This window comes from Carassius gibelio, chromosome B8 (genome assembly GCF_023724105.1).
Source record: "Carassius gibelio isolate Cgi1373 ecotype wild population from Czech Republic chromosome B8, carGib1.2-hapl.c, whole genome shotgun sequence".
NCBI classification, from domain to species: domain Eukaryota; kingdom Metazoa; phylum Chordata; class Actinopteri; order Cypriniformes; family Cyprinidae; genus Carassius; species Carassius gibelio.
Genome location: NC_068403.1, coordinates 4,849,094 through 4,871,973, shown reverse-complemented (window position 1 = coordinate 4,871,973; position 22,880 = coordinate 4,849,094). Strand labels below are relative to the sequence as shown.

Sequence of the window (22,880 nt, the reverse complement as noted above, 5' to 3'; positions counted from 1 at the left end):
CTAATAATCATCACTAACAAGAGACCAAATCAATAGCTCATGATCTGATAGCATTACTGTGGTTGTTCCATGTGTTTTTATGATCTTCTATGATTAAATGTCTCTTCAAACGATCAGACCTTGAAACAAGCATTTGAGTCTGTCCCCTGTGTCTTACTGTCCGTCTGTACAGTAGTGTGTATGTATACAGCGCCCCCTGTTGGTGTAATAGCATAAATCATAACACTGAATATTTACTAATGCAGGACTCACAGCCTTACGAATGTTTCTGAAGCACATTTTTCAGTTTAATATCTAATTACTCTCGTGAATGTAAAACTGTGATTAAATCAGTAGAATTAGACACGATATTGTAATAGTGATTGTTTCTTTTTTAAACTTTCATATTTAAATATGATTTTTAGTAAATATATGTTTATTTATAGATTTATACTAGCTCAATATATACTTGGTAAAATATATACATAATTGGATTTGATTATATTTGATTTCTTCACATTTTTGTATTTATTTTTGTGATTTCTCTTTGAATTCGGACTAATACATGATTAAATAAAAATATAATAAACACATAATAATAAACACTAATAATAGTATTAATAATAATAAACGCTAATAATAATCAGACTAACTTGATCAAACACAATTCATTTGAGTCAGCTCGCGACTTCAGAGCGGGTCCGCGAATCATTTGAGTCATTTGAGTGAGATCGGGACTTGAGAGCGGGACCGCGAATCATTTGAATCAGATCGCGACTTCAGAGCGGGTCCGCGAATCATTTGAGTCATTTGAGTCAGATCGGGACTTCAGAACGGGTCCGCGAATCATTTGAGTCAGATCGCGACTTCAGAGCGGGTCCGCGAATCATTTGAGTCATTTGAGTCAGATCGTGACTTCAGAGCGGGACCGCGAATCATTTGAATCAGATCGCGACTTCAGAGCGGGTCCGCGAATCATTTGAGTCAGTTGAGTCAGATCGTGACTTCAGAGCGGGACCGCGAATCATTTGAATCAGATCACGACTTCAGAGCGGGTCCGCGAATCATTTGAGTCATTTGAGTCAGATCGTGACTTCAGAGCGGATTCGTGAATCATTTGAGTAATTTGAGTCATATCGGGACTTCAGAGCGGATTCGTGAATCATTTGAGTAATTTGAGTCAGATCGGGACTTCGATCAGAGCGGGTTCGCGAATCAGATCGCGACATCAGAGCGGGTTCTTGAATCATTTGAGTCAGATGAGTCAGATCGGGACTTCAGAGCGGATTCGTGAATCATTTGAGTAATTTGAGTCAGATCGCGACTTCAGAGCGGATCCATCATTTGAATCATTGGAGTCATTTGAGTCAGATCGGGAATTCGATCAGAGCGGGTTCGCGAATCAGATCGCGACATCGAAGCGGGTTCCTGAATCATTTGAGTTAGATGAGTCAGATCGCGAATTCAGAGCGGGTTTGCGAATCATTTGAGTCATTTGAGTCAGATCGGTACTTCAGAGAGGGTCCGCGAATCATTTGAGTCAGATCGGGACTTCAGAGTGGATTCGCGAATCATTTGAATAATTTGAGTCAGATCGCGACTTCAGAGCGGGTTCGCGAATCATTTGAGTCAGATGGGGACTTCAGAGCGGCTTCGCGAATCATTTGAGTCAGATCGGGACTTCACAGCGGGCTCGCGAATCATTTGAGTCAGATCGCGACTTCAGAGCGGGTTCGCGAATCATTTGAGTCATTTGAGTCAGATCGCGACTTCAAAACGGGTTCGCGAATCATTTGAGTCATTTGAGTCAGATCGGGACTTCAGAGCGGGTCCGCGAATCATTTGATTCAGATCGCGACCACAGAGCGGGAATATACTACTATTATTACATATAATAATATTTTAATAATATTTTATAAAAAAAATATTAAGTATTTTCATGCTTCCTGGACCTGATCCTGGTCTCTTTTGAGAAATACATCTGATTTCAATATGACTAACACGGTTGAATATAAATATTAATAATATGTGCAGTAATAAAAATACATTATCCATTTAAAGAAACAAATAAATAACTATTTACAGGAAATCAATACGCTTACCACCACTTAAGCGTCCTAATTCAGTCATGAATTAACTACCATATGGATATATTTTGTTTATTTTATGTGCGTAAATTAAGGATTCATTTGTATCTATAGTTGGGTTACTTTCCTGTTGATTCCACCGGTGATGTGCACAAGTTCAGTAACATACCCAGGAATATTTAATAACAGAAACAACTAACCTTGTCTTTTATCACTGTAAATACACATTTAGAAAAAAAGAGAAAGAAAACACACACACACACACACACACACACACACACACAGGATAAGTAATAATGAGCAGTGTCACTTTGTGCATATGATACGTGTCATGGGTATAACGTATTATGAGTAAAACTGTGCTATCGTCCTGCTGCAGAGCTCTTAAGAGGTGTTTAATGCTTCTGCCAAAGAACAGAGTGAGTGTAACTTCATTACTGCAGTGGATATAAATCTCCCACAAATGCACACACACACACACACACACAAGGAGAAGACCACTGAGCCCAGATGATTAACAACCTCTACATCTGTGCCAGCTTTCATTGTCATATCCATTATACGGCTGTATCGGTACACCTGTCTCACTCGCTTCACTGTAACCAATCAAAACAGCACAACCATGGGTTGCATGTGAATTATTTACCATGCATTTGGTGCAAAAAATGCTGCATTCTGATCGCTGCACCACTGTTACTTGACCTTTACCCTCTATCCAGCACCTGAAAGGCAACACCCAGAATCTGCAGTGCTTTCCTCCTCTCTCTCCCTCTCTGTCTCAGTGTGATATTGGCAGTGCAGTTACAGATGAGGAGAGGTGGTCCCACTTGTGACGTGGTTCAGCCCAGCACTGCATTGCACCCAGACCACACCCCACAGCACAAGAGCAGCCACACCAAACCACACCACACGCACCTTCAGACGGCCGCTGATTAATCACTACTATATTTGAGCCAGCTGTGCTGCAATGCCGCCTTTGAGCGGAATGGCACGGCTCAGTACTCTACAGTTCATTAAGTTCATTTGCTGTATTCTGCCAAGCTCTTGTATCATCTGATCTGGGTGCTGGAATGCTCAGTAATGCACATTGGTTGTCGCTGAATGAAGACATAATTTGAAGGGTGGCGTTAAAAGCAGTAAAATGCATTAAAGTAACAATGAGCTACTGCTAGGAATGGGCTGATGAAGAATAATATTATAGCACAGCATCAGCCTTTGACGCATAAACACAAACTACTAAATCAGATTAGATTTAGTTACAATGTACAATGATAAGTTATCTATTAAACAAGAATGCACTGAAAAATGTTGGTGCAAGGCTTATTTAAAAAAAAATTGCTCAGAAATTGCTAGTAAATTTTAAGTAGCAAATTGAATTAAATGTACGAGTGAAATAGTATATTTTAAATGAAAATGAACTCAAACAATTGAGTAATCATTGTTTTACTGTGTACTACTAAATGAATTCCATTCATCACTACTTTGGTGCATTATTAGTTCTGCACTGTTTGTGCTATAGATTTCAATCATGTGACTTTTTAAAGAGACATGCTTTTATTTTTCTAAGCAAGGTGCATTGTGTGTGTTTTCTCCATTCCTTCAACAATAAACCCATTCAAGATTGGTTCATGGTTGAAAGTAATAAACTACGGTAGAAACTACGCTGTAAAAAAAATTTTTTTAGAAGTTAAACATTAACATTTTGAAGTATATTTGATAAAACAATATTAACAATAGAAGACAAATTTCATTTTTAATTCAGTGTTACTTGTCAATCTATGTAATTATTTGTGAAATTTACTAGCACTTTGTCAGTAATAAAGGTTTCTACACCAACTTTTTCTACACCAACAGTAATGTAGGTTTCACTTTGAAACAATTTTCACTCAAATGCAAGCAAATTTCCCAAATAATAACAGTACAAAGAAAAACAATGGCAAGTAACACATACATTAAATGATTTTTTGATTTGTAATAAAAAGAAAAGAAATGGAACATAATTTTTTAAATACAGCGCAAGTTTTGCATTCATATTAATGCATTTAATAGAAACTTTAACGTTTTACATTACCTATTTTTATTAATATATATATATATATATATATATCCAAAAACATTAACATAACATAATTTTGCAAACATTATGGAATGTTACTTTTAAATGTTCTCTGAATATTGTGAAATAGGTAGTAACAGAAAAACGTTAAATGAATGTCTAAACTAAAATGTTTCATTATCAATGCACTATAAAAAATATTATTGAAGTCCACATTTTGAATGAATATTCTATCATTGTTACTGGAAGAATCTTCATAACTTTGTGAGTTAACTTTTATATAAATAAATGCGACTTGACTTGGCATTGCTAACAACAATACCGTGGGCAGGCTAATTGCCACACACAGTTTTTGCAGAAAATGTGAAAATAGAGAGAATTTGCCCTTGACTTAATGCACAGAAAAAATAGACTCAGGCATGGATGAAAGAGACACGAGAATCAATACTGAGCAAGCATTCCACAATGTAAATGTCATTTTATAAATGAATGGAATTTAAAATTCTAATCACTCCCAGTTTTGGATTCCAAAAGCAGACAGTTGCCATCATTTTGTAGGAGTTAGAGATAAAGCGGTCACATCCATGGAACTGGATCAACCCCATCAGCACTTCCAGCCCAGAAACGCTGCATTTCCTTGACAAGATTTAAGGTCGAAGTGCTGAGCCTTTGACTTCCACAAAGATGTTTTAGCAGAAAGATGCTGCTCTGGTCACGCAAGCACTTATGGATTGGATGTGCCCGGCGCTGCTGATCAATTGAGTTTAATGGCAGGGAAAGCAAGGTGGGGGGGGACTGGAGGAGAGGAGAATTTCAATTAGAAAGCATGCATGTCCTTTACTTTTGTAAAGACATCACGGATTCTTTCTTCTTTCCTTGATTCTTTTCAGTTGTCAGAACAGCACTTGTCGACAAGAAGCAGATTGCATAAAACCTGAACATGCTTCATACACTTTTACAAGCAGATGAAAGGCAGCATTTGCTTTGATTTAAAGCTTTCACTGTGCTCTGATACCACACTTCATCAGACGTGCTTCACATGCGCCTTCATGTGCATTTTTTACTTTGCTGCCATTACTGTAGTTGAAGTATATTTTTGCTTTGATGCAGCTCTTATCACCACTGCTCATTTTACCATAAGATAGAAAACCTCTTGCAGTGAAAGAAAGGGGATGAGAAAAAAGGCAATAAGACTGAATGATACGCAAAAGTCCCCAGGTATTGTTTTCAGATCTGTCTGCAATCAAATGTCATGAGATCTGAGCACGAATTCAAAGATTTCTTGTCAAAAAGAACAAATGATTTGATCTGATGATGAGCTCTGTGTACTATTGATTCACATTTATTATTACTTATATTTTTGGTAACACTTTACAATAAGGCCCTAACTACCAATGAGGAATACATTTGTTACAGTATTTTTGATTTTAAAAGAAAGCATTAGTAAGGATTGTTCATTGTTATTTGTTGTTAAAGGGACAGTCCACAGTGACCCAAACATGAAATTTGTGATCATTGGTTAACTATTAATTTCTTTCTTCTGCTGAACACAAAAGAAGACATTTTGCAGAATGTTTGTAACCAATTGACTTTCAAAATAGACTATTTTTCTAATACTATGGAAATTAATGGGGACCAGCAACTGTTTGGTTATAAACATTTTAAATATCTTCTTTTGTGTTCAACAGAAGACAAAAAAAATCATACATGTTTGGAACAACTTGAGGGTGAGTGAATTATGACAATTTTTAATTTTGGGTGAACTAGCCCTTTAACTAATGCAGTTAACCAGTGTAAACCTTATTGTAAAGTGTTACTGTATTGTTTATTTTATTAACATCCAAGCCAAAACTGATACTTACAGTAAAAGAAACATTACTCAGAACTCCGTGAAGTCGCCTGAGCCACAAAAGAGCAACTGAGCAGTATTATTTCCCTCTTGGTTGCTATGAAATAAATGATCTACGTAAGGAAATATCGACATTTGACTGAAAATATCTGTTGAATATGCTATAAATACTCACAAACCTCATGACCCTGATAGGAAAATAAAGAACAAGCACTTGATTCTGCTGAGCAAACACACACTATTGATTGTTGAGAAAACGTGTATATATATATATATATATATATATATATATATATATATATATATATATATATATATATATATATATATATATAGACACACACACACACACACACACACACACACACACCCACACACACACACACACACACACACACACACACACACATAGGCCTACACATGACGAGGTGACGAGAAGATTCCTGAGGAGGAGGTCAAGACAATGTGTGATTTGGGTTAGAAATAGTAACAATACATTGAAAGGAAGGATAGATTATTATTTGAAAGGAAACATCCAATTCGAAGCAAACATCTTGCAGCCTAAAATATATGCTGATTTCTATATAATTGTGTTATCAGTCAGTCAAGTATCCCAAACCCTTGATTTGATCAAATCTACAGCACTAGTCTGTTAAACACAACTTCAAACCCTTGTGCAGATGTGGAGCTCTGAAGTACAATAGCGCCCCCAGCTGGACACTATCAGCACTGCTTTACATCAGAAGAAACATAGTTTTTTTTTTCTTAGCAGTACACAGTAAAGTATTACCTCATCATCTTCCTCTTCTAACTGTGTTTGTCGTCTGTTCAACTCTCCAGGATACTTTGGCTTTGAGTCTGAATGTTTTGAATGCTGGCTAAAGGCCACATTCCCCAGTGCTTAGTCAGTTAATGACCGTAAGGAATTGGTAAAAAATAAAAAATAAAAAATGAAAGAAAACAGTGCAAAATTAACCCTTTTCCCTATTCACTATTTCTAACAAATGAACATTACACACAGTTGGCTAAATATATAAATTAAATGGCATTCTGTAATGTTGACAGCTAACAATCACAGGCCAGCTTTCATTAAAGCTGTTTGTGACTCAAAGTCCAAAAAAAATAAAAAATAAAAATAAAATAATACTATTATTTAAAAGAAAAATCTATTTAACATTATGCACAATTTTCCAACACATACACACACACACACACACACAAATATATTTTTTAATGTATTCTGTAATGTTGACAGGTCGCAACCTTCTGATTCCATTAATGTTGTTTATGATCAAGAGTTAGAAAAAACAACCAGCCATTATATTTAACCTCAGATGTAATAATAATAATAATAATAATTATTATTATTATTATAATAATTATAATAATAATAATTATTACCTACTGTTAAACAAAAAATAAAAATAAAAAAAATATTGATACCCTCCTGTTCACTGTTTTGCGCAGTGATTTTGACCTCAGAATCAGAAAATCTGATTTGAATAAAACACTGAGATTAAAGTAATGACTCAGAGAGAACTCTAGATGGCACTCTGTCCCTGTCAAAAACAAAGCCTGACAAGTCTTGAGCCCCTGAGAGGCCTGCGTGAAACCACTCTTAATTTGACATTCTCTCTTTAGGCCTGATTCATTCTGTGTTTCAGTTCTCCTCTTTACATCTGAAGTTCTTTAAAGATTTGATATGCTGAAATTAAATTATATTTAAAGGTAAATTAAGTTAAACGTAAAATACTCAAAGCAGTTTTATCTTGTTTTAACTTGATGATTGGATCAAACGTATTTTCATTTCTTTTTGTAACTCTTGGGTGGAGTTTGGAAGATTCAGCCAGAGAATGATAAGCCAAAGTTAAATAAATAAATAAATAAATAAATAAATAAATAAATAAATAAATAAATAAAAATGACAGACTATTGACCAAATCCAAACCTTGAGTTGGTACAAAATTGAAGGCAGAACAGTAAGCCAGAACAGAATGACAGAATGTTCTCTCAACACATTTGGCTGGCAACAGAAGGTCTCTGTGTTTGCAGAAGGATCATGGAATTTGTTTTGCTCAAATAAACTGGAGACACAGAAGAGGCAATCATATGAGGCGGGTAGTTAGTTAAATCCACACTTAAACAGCTGGGGTCCTTGCAGGAACCGGGGGGATGGGGGAGCCGGCCCTTCAACGTACAGGACTTACTGTAACTGTGTGTTTTCTGTTCTCGTGTTAGATAAAACTACACAGCACCTGTGACACATCACCGATTGCTTTCTGGTGTCAAATCTTTGTTTTGCCTATAAACCTACACATGTCTACACAAACACACACTCTGAGAGAGAGAGAGAGAGAGAGAGAGAGAGAGAGAGAGAGAGACGCAGCAGTTGCTGTAACAATAGAAGATTCCAAACATTCTTTCCTATCTCATCTCTTTCTGGCTCGGCTCACTGTCCACGAAAATATTCCTCTAATAATGAAATTCTTGTTCTAAATCTAAAATAATTTAAAACAGAGAAGATAGCAAACTTTCACCCTGATAAAAAGATGGATGGTTTGGGGAAACTGTACTAAATAGAAAATTCAAAAATAGAAAAAAAAAGAAAATACATAAATAATAGAAAAATAAAAAGAAAATGCATTATGAAAGGTGTAAGGGCTATTTATTTCTCAAAGTCAATGTTAGATTCATTGTTCATCATTCCATACATTAATTCATTATAGGGCAGAGAGAGAGAGAGAAAAAAAGGCTAGTTGCCTGGGAAACCTTAACACACACACACACACACACACACACACACACACACACACACACACACATAAAGGCATCCATCCATCCATCCAATCTATCCAATCTATCTATCTATCTATCTATCTATCTATCTATCTATCTATCTATCTATCTATCTATCTATCTATCTATCTATCTATCTATCTATCTATCTATCTATCTATCTATCTATCTATCTATCTATTAAATATTTGAATATTTGTAACTTTGCTTATAGGCTCTATTAGTTGAACTGAACCGTTGCATAATATCAGTAAAGTTATCTCCATTCGACTTTTAGTACTATTTTTAGTATAAAAAAACAAAAACAAACCAAAAAACTTTTTTACACAAACTTTTGGATTTCAAATAACTTAAATTTCACACGATCACAAACTTTACGGTCTTCTTGTGTGTGTGTGTGTGTGTGTGTGTGTGTGTGTGTGTGTGTGTGTGTGTGTGTGTGAGAGTGTGTGTGTGTGTGAGTGAGGGCGCGTCACACACGCGCGCAGCGAGCGGTTCTTTGCGTAACACCGGAACTGTGATGTGTGGACCTCTGCAGCCCTACAACGCCGCAACGCTATTATTGTTCATATGATTTATTTCACTTCACTCAAGTTTTCCTGCCATGACGCGCTGGATTCCCACTAAAAGAGAGAAATATGGAGTTGGTGAGTGCCTTTCAACGCGCTTTTTAATTTAATTTTAGCTTTTAACTCATTGTTTCACTCTGGAAAGTCGCGTTGGAGTTTGAGGCTCGCTCAGCCGCACCTTTACCTGAACACACACACATCACGCGCTTCTGATACCTGTATGAGAAGTTCTCAGTTATCATACAGGAACCACTCCGATGCTTTAACACATCAACAACAACTGGCTATGTTGACACATTTTGTAAGAGAAGTTTGGATGGGTTTCTCATTGCACTTTCAGGTCACAAACAATATATTAGTTTTACTGTAGTTTGTTTGTAAGTACACAATAGAGAGTGAATGTAGTTCCTGCAGGTCTGACAAGACAATACAATTACAATATATACAGCAACAGAGCCGCCAGAGTTCCAGTGATCATAAACAGCATTTCCCTTCCACTCACTTTAATCTGTGAACATGAGCTCAGGTTAACACACCCATAAAACCAAACTGAATCAACTCTTTATCTCACACTGCTTAGTGGCTGGGTGGTTTTGCAAATGTGCTTTATTATTGTTTGCGGCTTGATAAGGACATTTAGATACTGTACATTTGTGCTTAGTTGACACGCCATGCTTCCAATTGCAACCATCCAATTTATGTTAATTTATATTAAGACAATAATTAACATTTTAAATTAAAGCAACTTCACATGCAGAAAATATCATAACAAAATAAATGCAGTTTCAAAAATCAAAAAGGCATTTGAAATTATAGTTATAGAAACTAACTGAAGTGCAAACCTGACAACTTTTCCATAGATGTTATTTATTGGAACAGTCAGTGTGCAAATGAACTGTTTGGACATACATGGCTGACAAAAAATCTTTTGGCCAGAATATAGTTTTATGGCATACAGTAAATGTTAGATAACAGACCCAGAACACATTTTAATATTTGGACAGCATGTGTTGACCTTTTTGCCCTGAGTGCTGCTTCATTTCTGACCCTGGCTGTTGCACATGTATTTATTAAGTTGCTGTGGTGCAATACTGTACTTCATGTTCATGCCAAGAGCGGTCAGCTGGCCAGTTTAATGCACACAGGGACGATTGTTGTGGTGGAGCATTCTTAAGTGATATGTAATCTGTTGGTCAGACATCAAGCGGGTCTGGTTCCTACTGGGCCAGTTTTCCCACCCCTGAGGACTTTGACATACTTTTGAGGAATTTGAATTAAAAGTGCTTTTTGCATCTGGTGAGGAATTGGTAATAAAACATTTTTTGTGCATTGTGCATTTAGAATTATGGACCCTTGATGCATTTCTGCAATTCTTAAATTTTTTATTTTAATTTGAAATTGGATGCATATTTTGGTGTTATTAAATGACAGAAAACTAGTTAAAGCTGATGTGCAAGTGTTTCTACTACAAGAGCCGAGGGTAAATTTGACATATTTCTGTCTTCTGACTAGTGTTATCAACCTCTCTGTATTTTTTCCTTCTTTTATAAGGTCGTAGAAACCCTAGCATGGTTTTTCTCTCACAATTGGAGCAAAAGGGAACAAAGGTATTATACTTCTCGTAGTTTCCATTCACCACTATAGAACTATGACAACTTCCACTTCGGAGAATATTTTACTTGTGTCTGAACTCACACACATTTGTGTTGTTTTCGCACCATAATGTTAGCACTGTTTCTCCATGTCACTATAACCACAAGGCATTAGTTACACTGTGCAATCACAACTGCTCTCTGAAACGGCCCGGCTCATCATGGCACTTGAGCAAAGCGTATGAAAATGCTCATGGCAACATGACAAGTGGCAGTGTGCTAGTGTGTGGCCTGCCTGTCAGTGATGTCATAGATGAGCACATACAAAGACCGGTCAGAATGGAGTCTGTTAGCACAGCCCACATCCCAGCATGCACTAGGCCTCAACACTGTGACACCTCTATGGCCCATTTGGCCGAGACAACAAATTACACGCTCAAATAGAGCCTAGTGTGTGAACTGAATCATTGTCTGTGAGGCCTGGACTGTGGCAGTTTTTTTAAAGTGATAAAGTGTCTTAATATGGTATTTTTGTCTTAACAACACACATTTCTTATAGCTGAGCATTTTAAATGTAGCCAGCGGTGATGAAATTCGCTGTCTTTGGCACTCCTCAACGAGGTCTGGATTTGTTTGGGTGTGGTACGGGAAGTTTCATGCACCTGTATTATTATGAATGATTAATCTGAGGGAACCAGGCCGAAGTTTATGGGCTGGTTTTACGAGCTGCAGAAGATATGAGATGTGGTGGCATTTTTTATTCTTCACTGTGCGCATAACATGTCAGTTTGTAATGAGCTTGTATGGAAACTTAGCTGCAGATTAAACGGAAATAAAATGTTGCTTCATACTTCTTTGCTGTGAAAAAGATGCGGACAGATTTATCAGTTAAGTGTGCTTGAGATCTGCAGTGCACTAGTGGAAGCATGTTGTGAAACGTAGCCTGAAGCTGTTGGGTTTATCTATGAGTCTTTATTTGAACTGAACAATGTGCATGCCTGAACAAGGCCTGAACCATTCTCCCTTGGGCTGAGTGTCAGTGCGCTGCAGATAGTGTGGCATTGAAAAAACATGTTCTTTATAAACTGTAGTTTATCTCTTTTATTGTTAATGCATCAGCTAGTGGTTGGAGAAAATGAATTAAAAAAATGGTTGGAGAAAAAAGAATTGAAAAAAATTAAACTAATTAAACTAATTTAATGTAAATTAGTCCATGTTTGAAACATACAGTTTTAAATGGTTTTCTTATGATAAAAAAATGAAAATAATAATTTTGTCAATATTCAATCAATGCTGTACTTCTTAATTGAGTTTAGGCATCACAAAGTTATATTATGTTAGCTATATCTATCTATCTATCTATCTATCTATCTATATAGATATAGATATATATATATATATATATAGATTTTTTTTATTCATTCTCAAAAGTTTTGCTGTAATCTGTAATCTTTAGCTAGATGACTGCACAAGTAATTTAAAAACAACAACAACAACAACATGGAAATTAGCATCCATAATTAAATTTCCTTTAAAGATAACTAGTATAGTCCTGATATATTGTGTAGCTCTAGTTAATCTAGATCTTTGGAACTGCTTTTGTTTCTATGGTAATTCACTTAATTGCATTATTATAAATGTCGTTACTGTCACATTTGGGGGTGGGGCTTAGCGACAGCTCATTTTAGCAGTGAATTTAGCATTGATCCATATGTATTGCATTCCTGCATTGATATATGATACTTGACAGTTTATTTAAACCTCCTGTATCAGCCAGTCATTCTTCAGCGATTACTTCTGTATCTTTAATGAAATCTGTGTATGAAGAATCAGAATGTTACTCTTCTTAACTTTCCTCGATTGTGTCGTTGTACACACAAATCAAAGTTTTTGTGCGTGTTTTGTGCGAGCAGTGTGGAGGCAGATGCATGGCACAAGGAAATCTTGCACTCCCACCAAGTGTCCTTCAGCACTGAAGAGGGAGGGAAAACTCAGGCCTTCAGTCTTGTAGTGTAGACACACATTCTCAGGTTCATCTGCAGTTCAACAGCCCAAAAAATGTTACTACTAGTAAGAGGAAAGCACTCTTAGTGTGTTCACATTCCACTAGTCAGCACTTGCTCTGTGCCCAACATTTCAGATGCTGGTTGTGCAAGCCAATATCGCATCCGAGTACAGCACAAACGCTCATATTGTCTGGTGTAACCCTTACAGCATGGGGAAACTGACTCAGATTTGTGGCTTAAGAGGTTTGCTATTATTGGTGTCACTATTGGAGGGACCCAAACTATGTCTTTATTATATTATACAGACTTGATGTGGGCTTTTTTGACTTAGGCCCAATGCATGATTAATTGAAATAAAACTATATTCATGATATGGATTAGTACAATTTTGAAATGGAAAAGACTTTGATTTAATTGAATAAGTATATGCATCTGCTTTTGAGTTTAGATGTGCATTTCATTTGAATATGTGCCTGCAGTCCTCCTGTACTAGCAATGAGAAACATTAATCAAAAAGACAAACTTTACGGGCTTTCTGTGGTTTTCCGTTCAGATAATTTTTTTTATGCTTAAACATTTGAAAATGAAGGGATTAAGACAGCCATAAATGTAATTTTACAGTAATTAATATAAACATTAATATTTGACATTCTTAAATACTTGTTTTTTTAAATTTCACAGTAATATAATACAATATTTATATAATTATAATTATAATGATCTTGTCATAATTTGTATGTGTTATTTTATATTTGTATTTAATAATAATATTAATAATAATAGCATCTGCGGAATGAAAAATATATCTGGACTGGCTGCTGTAATGTTAATCCAAGAAAATGAAAATGAAATGTAAAAATAAAAATAGTAATAACATAATTTACTATTTACTAATTATGATATTGTATATTATTCTTATTTGTATATTTGTACAAAAATGATAATAATTATTGTTATTATTAGTAGTATTAGTATTTTATATCAATTTTTGTGTGTGTGTGTGTGTGTGTGTGTTAAAAAAAAAAAAATCAAAATTTTTGCAATTATATACCCCCCACCAATTCAGAACCCTCCCACCCCCACCCTAAACATCCTAGCAGCTACATAGCAGTGTCATTGCATTGTTGTGGCTTGTTCTGGGGGAAAATCAGCTCACATTATCTTCTTAAACTCTTTTTTTTATTGTGATCTCATTGGGAGTTTGGATTGCATTTGGCTGTTCCTTTGAAGATCTGAGTCATACTGATAGACGTCAGACATGTCAAGTGGCTGTTTCCCTGCAGAACTTGAGAACTTTCCACTCCAGAACTCGTTCAACAGTTGGTGCGCTGTCATTTTTTCCTCTTTCACAGGACAGACAGCAGCCTTGTTGTTTTTATTTTTCGGCTTCTCTTTGCTCTCTGCAGTCTGTGACACCCTTTTGTCTCACTTTCAGCTATCTATAACTATGACGCCAGAGGAGAGCCAGAGCTGAGTCTTCAGGTGGGGGACACGGTGCACATACTTGAGACGTTTGAAGGTGAGTGTCGAGTTCCAGCGTGTCTTGACATGTCCTCCCACACTTTCTTATAGCGTGTTCACACTTGCACTGAACACAATCTGGGGTATCCCAGAGTTTTCTGCTGAAGCTCTGAGAGCTTCATATATGGCCTGCGACATTCAAATTAAGCAGCATATTTGCTTGCATGATTTAGAGTGCTCATATTTTACACTTTGTTGCAGTTTATTTGACCCAAAGTCCAATTATAATGTTGAAATGTTAATGTTTTCCATGAGCATTTTGTACTCTCTCTCTCTGACCTTTAAGCTCCATTTACAGCTGGTCTGAAAGGGACAGTTCGCCCCAAAATAAAATTCTCTCTTTACTTACTCACCCTCATGTCATAGCAAAACTGTAAGGCTTTTTTCTTCTATGGAACACTTAAGAAATTAAAAAAAAATGTCTCCAGTGGGGTCCGGTGTTATTTGGACACCAGTGTTATTCAAAATATTCAGAAGAAAGCAGTTGATATAGGTCTTTTAATTACTTTCTATTTATTTTTATAACTAAAAATGACAGAATTACGATAGAAAACAAAACGAGTAGCAAATGATTGCGCATTGTGTACTTAGTTGTTCTGCCAAAGGGAATGGTGTGAAAGGTAATTAAAGACTGCTCATAAGCTTTTTTGGAAAGTTTTGGAAAATGCACACAAACTAAATTGAACAACCAACATTCACTAAGAATCATTATTATCTAATTATTATCAGTGATGATTATTTAATTTACACACCCCCAACTCAGTATTGAGTGTCCAGCTGTTTATTATGACATTGTACTGCTTGCATTCATGTCCCTTCTCTTGTAAATATATTTTTAAATTGAAAATATTCCATTTACTTTTTAAAAAAAATGGAAAACCTGATTTTGCTATTTACATCTACTCTAGTTTCTCTGGTGATTTTGCTAACTCTGAGCAAACAGAACATCTGCCTTATTCTGTAATATGAATAATATATAGCAGCATCTGCCATGTGGCATCATCCGTCTCAAAGATCTGTTCTTTTTTCTCTCTCTCTCCTTCTCCCAGGGTGGTACCGAGGATACACACTACGACAGAAATCACAAAAGGTGTTGGGACAATTATCATCCTGCAGTTAAACTGACAATCTAATCATTACCTGACATTCTGCAGCAGGCGAATGAATTGCGTGGGTTCTCACAAATGCTTCTTTGTCTTATTTCAAAGGGCATTTTCCCTGCCAACTATATTCATCTGAAAGAAGCCAAAGTTGAGGGAACAGGGTAAGGGGCAGATCACGTTAATTACGCTCTGTAATTCATTAATGGTAAATTGTCTATCACTTAATTAAGCATGTGCTGTCAGAGGAGTCCACGGTGCTGTTGGCTTCATAGTTTTGCTCGTTTACCCTCAGAGGCCCACTGTAGCACAATTGTAACCCTTGTTCAAAGCAGTTAAATAATGCAGAATTCATAAACGGGGGTTAAAATGCTCTGAAATGTAGCATAGCAACATATTTGGCTAGAAAATATAGCCTGAATCTTCCAGCATGCCAAAGTCACACAACATGGTCACTGCGTTACAGACACTTGCTGAGTGGTTTGGACCAAATGTAGCAATCTTCTAAAAATGTGTCTGGCCCACTGATCTAGATCAGTGGTTTGGCCTGAAATATTTTTTTTCTCACATCTATCTATATCTATCTATCTATCTATCTATCTATCTATCTATCTATCTATCTATCTATCTATCTATCTATCTATCTATCTATCTATCTATCTATCTATCTATCTATCTATCTATCTATCTATCTATCTATCTATCTATCTATCTATCTATATATATATATATATGCATGTGTAAATAAGAGGCAGCTTGTTGCAGAAATGTGGGCTGTGTATATTTAGAAAATAATATATAATTTATTCCAAATGATCTAGCCTTATGATAGTTTATTGAGTGTTTGATATCATATATAGAGGTCAATACAACTGCGCTGTAGGCTTCTAAATGTGCATTTTGAGTTAGTTTGGAAGGTCGGTGAGGTGTATGAATATTCTTGGATCATGAAAGTTTACAGAGATAAACACATCCGAGTTGTAGTGCAGCTTTCTGAGAAGGCTTATGCAATATTTTTGTATAAAGCAATTAAATAAAACCAAACTTGCATGCCCTGAAATTCTCACACAAATGAGCCTGTTCAGTGAATGTTACAAAAATAAATTGGTTACACTTTTTCCGTGTCATTTTGTAACATTAGTTAATGCATTAATTAAAACATGAACTAACAGTGAGCAATATATTATTTTTTTCCACAGCATTTATTAATCTTTGTAAATGTTAGTTAATACAATGTTAGTTCCCATTGTGTTAACTAATATAAACATACGTAACTTTTGATCTTAAATATGTGTTAATTGTTAATTCATAATATAGTTAACTAATGTTAACAAATGAAACTTTATTGTAGTCTTCTGAATAATGCCAAGTGTTAACAATAAAATAAAATCTAATATAAAAATATATTTTATATACTGTATACAATTTTAAAATATTTTAATATATTTTATTTTAATATATAAATAGATTTGTATTAGAATTAATACATTATTTATAAAATATACTTTGATATGAATAATTAAATGTAATAAAATAATGAAATAATAATGAAATAATCAAACTTTTTTTTACTTTTTTTTTTTTTGCTTGAAATATTTTCTTTACTTTGCTGAATTTTGTTGTGACTTGAAAACTTAGTGAATCAAAAACATTTCAACCCTAAATACCTTGCTCTGCATTTTTGCAAATGTATCTCTCACATTTTGTAAACAAGATGTTTTTGTTTTTTTGTTGTGTTTTTTTTATATATAATTATGGCTTCCTTAAGACATTTCAAAATAATTTACAAAGATTCTTCCGTCTCTGAGGGTTAAAGAACTGCATTTGTATTTTTGAGGACCTGATTAAATCATGTTTTTCTTCTAACATTCTGTTGCTGTATAGGAAACAAGAGACTGTTGTACCTACAGATTTGCCCTTGGTCCAGGAGCTGGGCACCACGCTACGAGAATGGACACAAATATGGCACAAGCTTTATGTGGTATGTGAACCCACCTGTGTCGCCTTTGCGGTTTGTTTGAGTTCACCTCACCATCCGTTTCAGCTCAACACCGAGCTTCCCATGATGTGTTTGTTCAACAAAGACAAATCCCATCCGCAGTGTTTTGTAATCCGTAATATTGTTTTAATCACCTGTTCGTCTGCACACCAGAGCAACAAGACCACGCTGTTCCGGAATGTTCAGCAGATGGCCTACAGCCTGATCGAGTACCACTCGCAGATTGTGTCCGGCACGCTTCCCAACGACGACCTTGTGGAGCTCAGGAAGAAAGTCACAGCGAAAATCGATTATGGGAACAGGTGCAGTTTGGCTTCCTGTACTTCCTCATGTTGTTTCACCAAACAGATATTTGAGTAACTTTTCATTTGAGAGGCCCGAATATCTCAATATGTGAGTTACTGATATCATGAAGCATACATTTTGAGTTTACCCAATTTAAGTTGCTGGAATGCATTAAAACTGTCTGTAATTGATTATGATAATATGGTAGGGCTGTGTTAGTATTCTCGTGTTGTCTGTCTCTGTTGCACAGGATTCTGGGGCTTGATTTAGTGGTGCGCGATGAAGCTGGAAACACATTAGACCCTGAACGCACCAGCACGGTCAGTCTGTTCAGGGCTCACGAGTCAGCATCACAGAGTATTGATGAGAGGATACAGGAGGAGAAGGTAAAACACTTGTTTTTGCTCTGTGCATTATCAAAATATATATGCTGGTACTAGAATTATTATTTTTTGTTGCATGTTGAAACCCATATGACTATTGCCAAATTAGCTTTGATGCATAATTGAGATAGTTGGCTGGTAACTGTATAAATGCATGGAATGACTGAGTCAAAGTGGTGCAAACCGTCTGCTAAAGAAAAAAAACAATGACACTTGTAGGTTATTCTGTTCAGTTTTGAAATGCGACAAAACAATAAGCAAACTATGGCCTAATTATTTGTTAGAGATATATATTTGAACCTATTATAGCACAAAACTACCATAGTTCATAATAAATGGAGATAAACAGATGCATAAACATTTATATAAAATAATTGATACACATACTGATAGATTCTTTGTGTGAAGTTGTTTAGAGAAGCTTCAAATTAAAATAGAAAAAGGGTAAGTTAAAGTAAAAAAAAAAGTCTAATATTAATTTTGTATCTTTTATTTTGCTGCAAAATTGGTCTCAAACTCTTTTTAAAATCCTTTTTAATTTGCATAAAATATTTTTTTTTTTGCAGTTTTTTTCACAACGCATCATAGTTTTTTACACAACAATCATAGACTTTCCTCTCAATGGGCTTTGAAGGTTAATTTTTTTTCTTTTTAAATATTATTCAAATATGCATTTGGTAGACCCATTTATTTAAAGCAACTTGCAAGGTATTTAGAGTGTAGATTTCATTAGTTCATGAATTCTTTGCAAATTGACCCATGACCCTGGCATTGTTAGTGTCACGCTCTACTGTTTCAGTTTTTGAAGTTGTCTGTCCACTAGTTGTCTCAAATCATGAATGTTTGTTTTCCTGATAGATGCGGCTTCAGAACCTGGAGAAGCGGCGTCAGACCCTCTTCATCGGTGTGCACACATACAGCCTTCTAATAAATTTCAGAAACTTTGTATGCAACATCGGCGAGGACGCAGAACTCTTCATGTCTTTGTACGATCCGGACAAATCTGAATTTATTAGGTGAATCAGAACCTTTCTTTTGATTTTGCATGTTGTTTTTTAAAAAGCTGAAGGAGAAATGTCTAGAATGCCCTTAACATATGAATTCCTCACAAGAAGTGTTTAATATATGTGAACGGGTATTTCTTTGAAGGCTGAAGTAAACCAGTATATATCACAGCTTGTGTCAGTTTCAATGGAGAACAAGTAGTTTATGTGACACATTTTGTCTTGTCCTATAAGTGAAAACTTCCTGGTACGGTGGGACAGCACAGGCATGCCGAAAGAGATCGAAAAACTCAACAACCTTCCTGCACTCTTCACGGTAACAAAGATCAAAAGAATACTTTTCTCAGGTCTTTATAGTCCCATATACCACTGTTCAACAATTTGGAGTTAGACTTTTGAATGTTTTGCCCCCAAACTTTTGAACGGCAGATCTAAAAACGAGAGAAACTGGATTTTTTTCCTCTTTGTGCTAATGAAACAATTTGAAGTGCTTCCTGCTGTTCTTCTTCTGTGGCGTCTCTGAGTTTAGGATCTGAGCAGCACTGACCTCATCAGACAGCGTCTCTTCCTGGTGTGTCAGATCATCCGTGTGGGCTGCATGGAGCTGAAGGAGGGAAAGAAACACACAGGAGGACTGAGGAGGCCGTTTGGAGTAGCAGGTTCTGGACTTTCTTTATTGTTAGTAGATGGTATATTTGTACAGGGTCCAGGTGTTTCCTAGTTGTTCTCTTCATTTCCCACTTCATATCATTGTCATTCGTTTAGAAACACCAACACACCTTAATGGTAAAAAATCATTTTGTACCAATAGTTTAGTGTTTGCAAAATTGCATGGAATTCTTATCAGTCAGATTTTCTAAACCCTGTGTTTGCCCATAGATGGACAGTCAGTTTGGTTAGAGGAATAATTCAATCATAATAACAGAAATGCTGAATAGTTACTCACTCTGAGGCCATCTAAGATGTAGATGAGTTTGTTTCTTTATATGAAGAGAAATTCACATCACTTGCTCACCAGTGGATCCTCTGCAGTGAATGGGTGCCGTCAGAATGAGAGTCCAAACTGCTGATAAAAACATCGCAAGTAAAGCTGCATGTTTGTAGGAAACAAATTCATCATTAAAGAGGTTAACTTCAAACTGTTGGTCTATAATCCATAAAACACTTCCTTCAGTAAAAAGTCTGTTCACTGTTGACCTCTCACATCAAAATCCATTTACATATTTGTTTGTAAACGGTGCTTAATCTGTGTGTAATGCTCTCCTGATTCAAACATTTTCACTGGAGAAAGCAATATTATATAGAGGCCTTATATTATAGCTAGATTTGAAAAATGAAATCAAGCAAGTCCTTGATGGATTTGTTTCTTACAAACATGCAGCTTTTTGCTTCACAAGCTGTTAACTGGTGGTGTGGATTATTGTGATGTTTTTATCAGCTGTTTGGACTCTAATTCTGTTGGCACCCATCCACTGCAGAGGATTCATTAGTGATCAAGTGATGTAATGCTACATTTGTCCAAATCTGTTCTTATGTACAAACTTGGATGACCTAAGGGGACAATTTCAGCAAATTTTCATTTTTAGGTGAACTGTTCTTTGAAATTATTCCACCTCAAAATGACAATTCAGACAGCTTTACAGCTCATATAATGCACATCTTGTTCTGCTGACGAATGTAAGCATGTAAGTGCTTTAAGAGCAACCCCACAGACATTTCTCAGCTGTCTTTGCTTTTGGGTTTCATATCTAAGTGCATTGCTCCAAGGGAATTTTTGATCTGTTTTCGTGATCTTGAGGGATGAGTCAACTTCATTTTGTGTGGTAATAGATTTGAACCCTACAGATGACGTGTGGGTTTACAAAGGTTTAATTGCATCAAGAGAATCACACCTTCACTGCTTCTTTAGTATTTTGACAACAGCACTTTTACTCTTGTCCTTGTCGCTTTCAGCACTATCTCACATTGTCAAATATCTGAGCAAAAGACATTATTTATCCGTATTGCCAGTTTGTTGTTTTCTCAGTCAAGCTCATGCAGTGTTTCACATCTTATAGTGTTCTGATCTATTTTCCTGTTATCACAATTCAGTTTTAAGTTTTCAGTCTTGCAAGTAGCTAAAAGATCAAACATTACTATTGTTACTTGTACTTTTGGTTTAACTCCAAAATGTCTTCTGAAATGATTACATTGTCAATAGATGTTTCTATCAAACCTAAAGGCGACCTGCATTTTCTGAAAATAGTGTTTCCTTTTTTGTTTCAAAAGGATGTTGTGTCAAATGTTTTTACCCTTTTTTTGCTGCTGAGTCACTGTACTCAATAACATCAGGTTGAATGCCTGCATTGTATTTTTCAAGATGAAAAAAAGCCATTTTTACCATGAGCTTCAAAGACAAAGCCTGTGGCTTTCTTAAACCTGAGCACAGGCAACACCTGATTCACGTCATTGTGAACATGTCTGTCCGGTTTTCATGGTTGTTAGTATGCAGTTAGAGAGCTAGAAGCCATTGCATCTAAAGGAATAGCTCACTCAAAAATGAAAATTTTCTGAGAATTGACTCCGGCCGTCCACGATGTAGATGAGTTTGCCTTCACTAAGAAATGGAGTATTACATTGCATGCTTTCAAATGGGTGCCGTCAGAATTTTAACTTTAAACCATAGTTTCTGGCCAAATTAGTGGCAAATCCATAATAATGCTTCCTCTATTTCTCTCCTGATTCAGATAAGACAACTTTTTCTCTAGAGAAAGCAATATTATGGATAAAGGAATCGTGTTTTAGCCAAAAGTAGCAGTCTGAAGTAAAAAAACAAACAAACAAAAAAATGCTGTAATGATGGATTTGTCTCTTACAAGCGCATTTCTTTTCACTTCACAAGCGTTAATTGATGGACTTGAGTGGTTTGGATTGCTTGTGGACTATTGTGATGTTTTTATCAGCATTTTGCACTCTCATTCTGACGGCACCCATTCACTGCAGAGCATCCATTGATGAGTTAGTAATGTAATGCTAAATTTCTCCAAATTTTTTCTAATGAAGAAAAAAACTCATCTTCATCTTGAATGGCCTGAGGCAATTAAGCAAATAAAGTTGTTTTAGTGAGTTATTTTATAAATTTTAATCAAAAGCAATTATTGGTAGCAAGTGTTTTAACAGAAAATGTGCCATTTTTCTTAACTGATTTAATAATTGCGGTTCCTGTAGACTCTAAATGAATCTCTTATCAGCACTGAAACACATTCTAAGAACTGTACAGTAGGAAGACAACATTTGCACCACATATCTCGCCTTCGAATACATCTAAAAACAAATACTTAGAAAATGCAAGATATTTGCTCTCCCTCTAAGGAAATGTGAACAGTATTGAATGTAGTAATTAAATGTAATGTATGTGTGGTTCGTATCAGCACTGGCCTGATGTTTCTTTGTGTCTGCAGTCATGGATATCACAGATATTGCTCATGGGAAAATTGATGATGATGATAAGCAGTATTTCATCCCGTTTCAACAGTGAGTGTGTCCTTTATGAGATTTCAACATCCTTCGTTTGCATGATAGCTGTCTCTGTTTTTTTGTTGTTGTTCTTTTCATGAATTATTGTTTATTTTTGGCAGAGTCCATCACACACTGTTACCCAGAGGCTGTATTTTT

General features: G+C 35.8%; 1 protein-coding gene across 2 annotated transcripts in view; it reads left to right on the top strand.

Annotated features, from left to right (window-relative positions):
* Positions 1 to 9,222: 9,222 nt before the first annotated feature.
* LOC127963329 (dedicator of cytokinesis protein 5) overlaps positions 9,223 to 22,880 on the top strand; it is a 64,078-nt gene continuing 50,420 nt past the window's right edge. Inside the window, exons 1-11 of one of the 2 annotated variants that reach the window (XM_052563176.1) lie at positions 9,223 to 9,414; positions 14,370 to 14,453; positions 15,505 to 15,545; positions 15,664 to 15,719; positions 17,440 to 17,536; positions 17,708 to 17,856; positions 18,090 to 18,225; positions 19,081 to 19,238; positions 19,461 to 19,542; positions 19,756 to 19,885; positions 22,667 to 22,739. In XM_052563176.1, coding sequence (XP_052419136.1) covers positions 9,372 to 9,414; positions 14,370 to 14,453; positions 15,505 to 15,545; positions 15,664 to 15,719; positions 17,440 to 17,536; positions 17,708 to 17,856; positions 18,090 to 18,225; positions 19,081 to 19,238; positions 19,461 to 19,542; positions 19,756 to 19,885; positions 22,667 to 22,739 — 1,049 coding nt within the window. In that variant the 5' untranslated portion in view covers positions 9,223 to 9,371. The remainder of the gene's footprint in view (positions 9,415 to 14,369; positions 14,454 to 15,504; positions 15,546 to 15,663; positions 15,720 to 17,439; positions 17,537 to 17,707; positions 17,857 to 18,089; positions 18,226 to 19,080; positions 19,239 to 19,460; positions 19,543 to 19,755; positions 19,886 to 22,666; positions 22,740 to 22,880) is intronic. The other variant, XM_052563175.1, reaches the window with a different exon arrangement.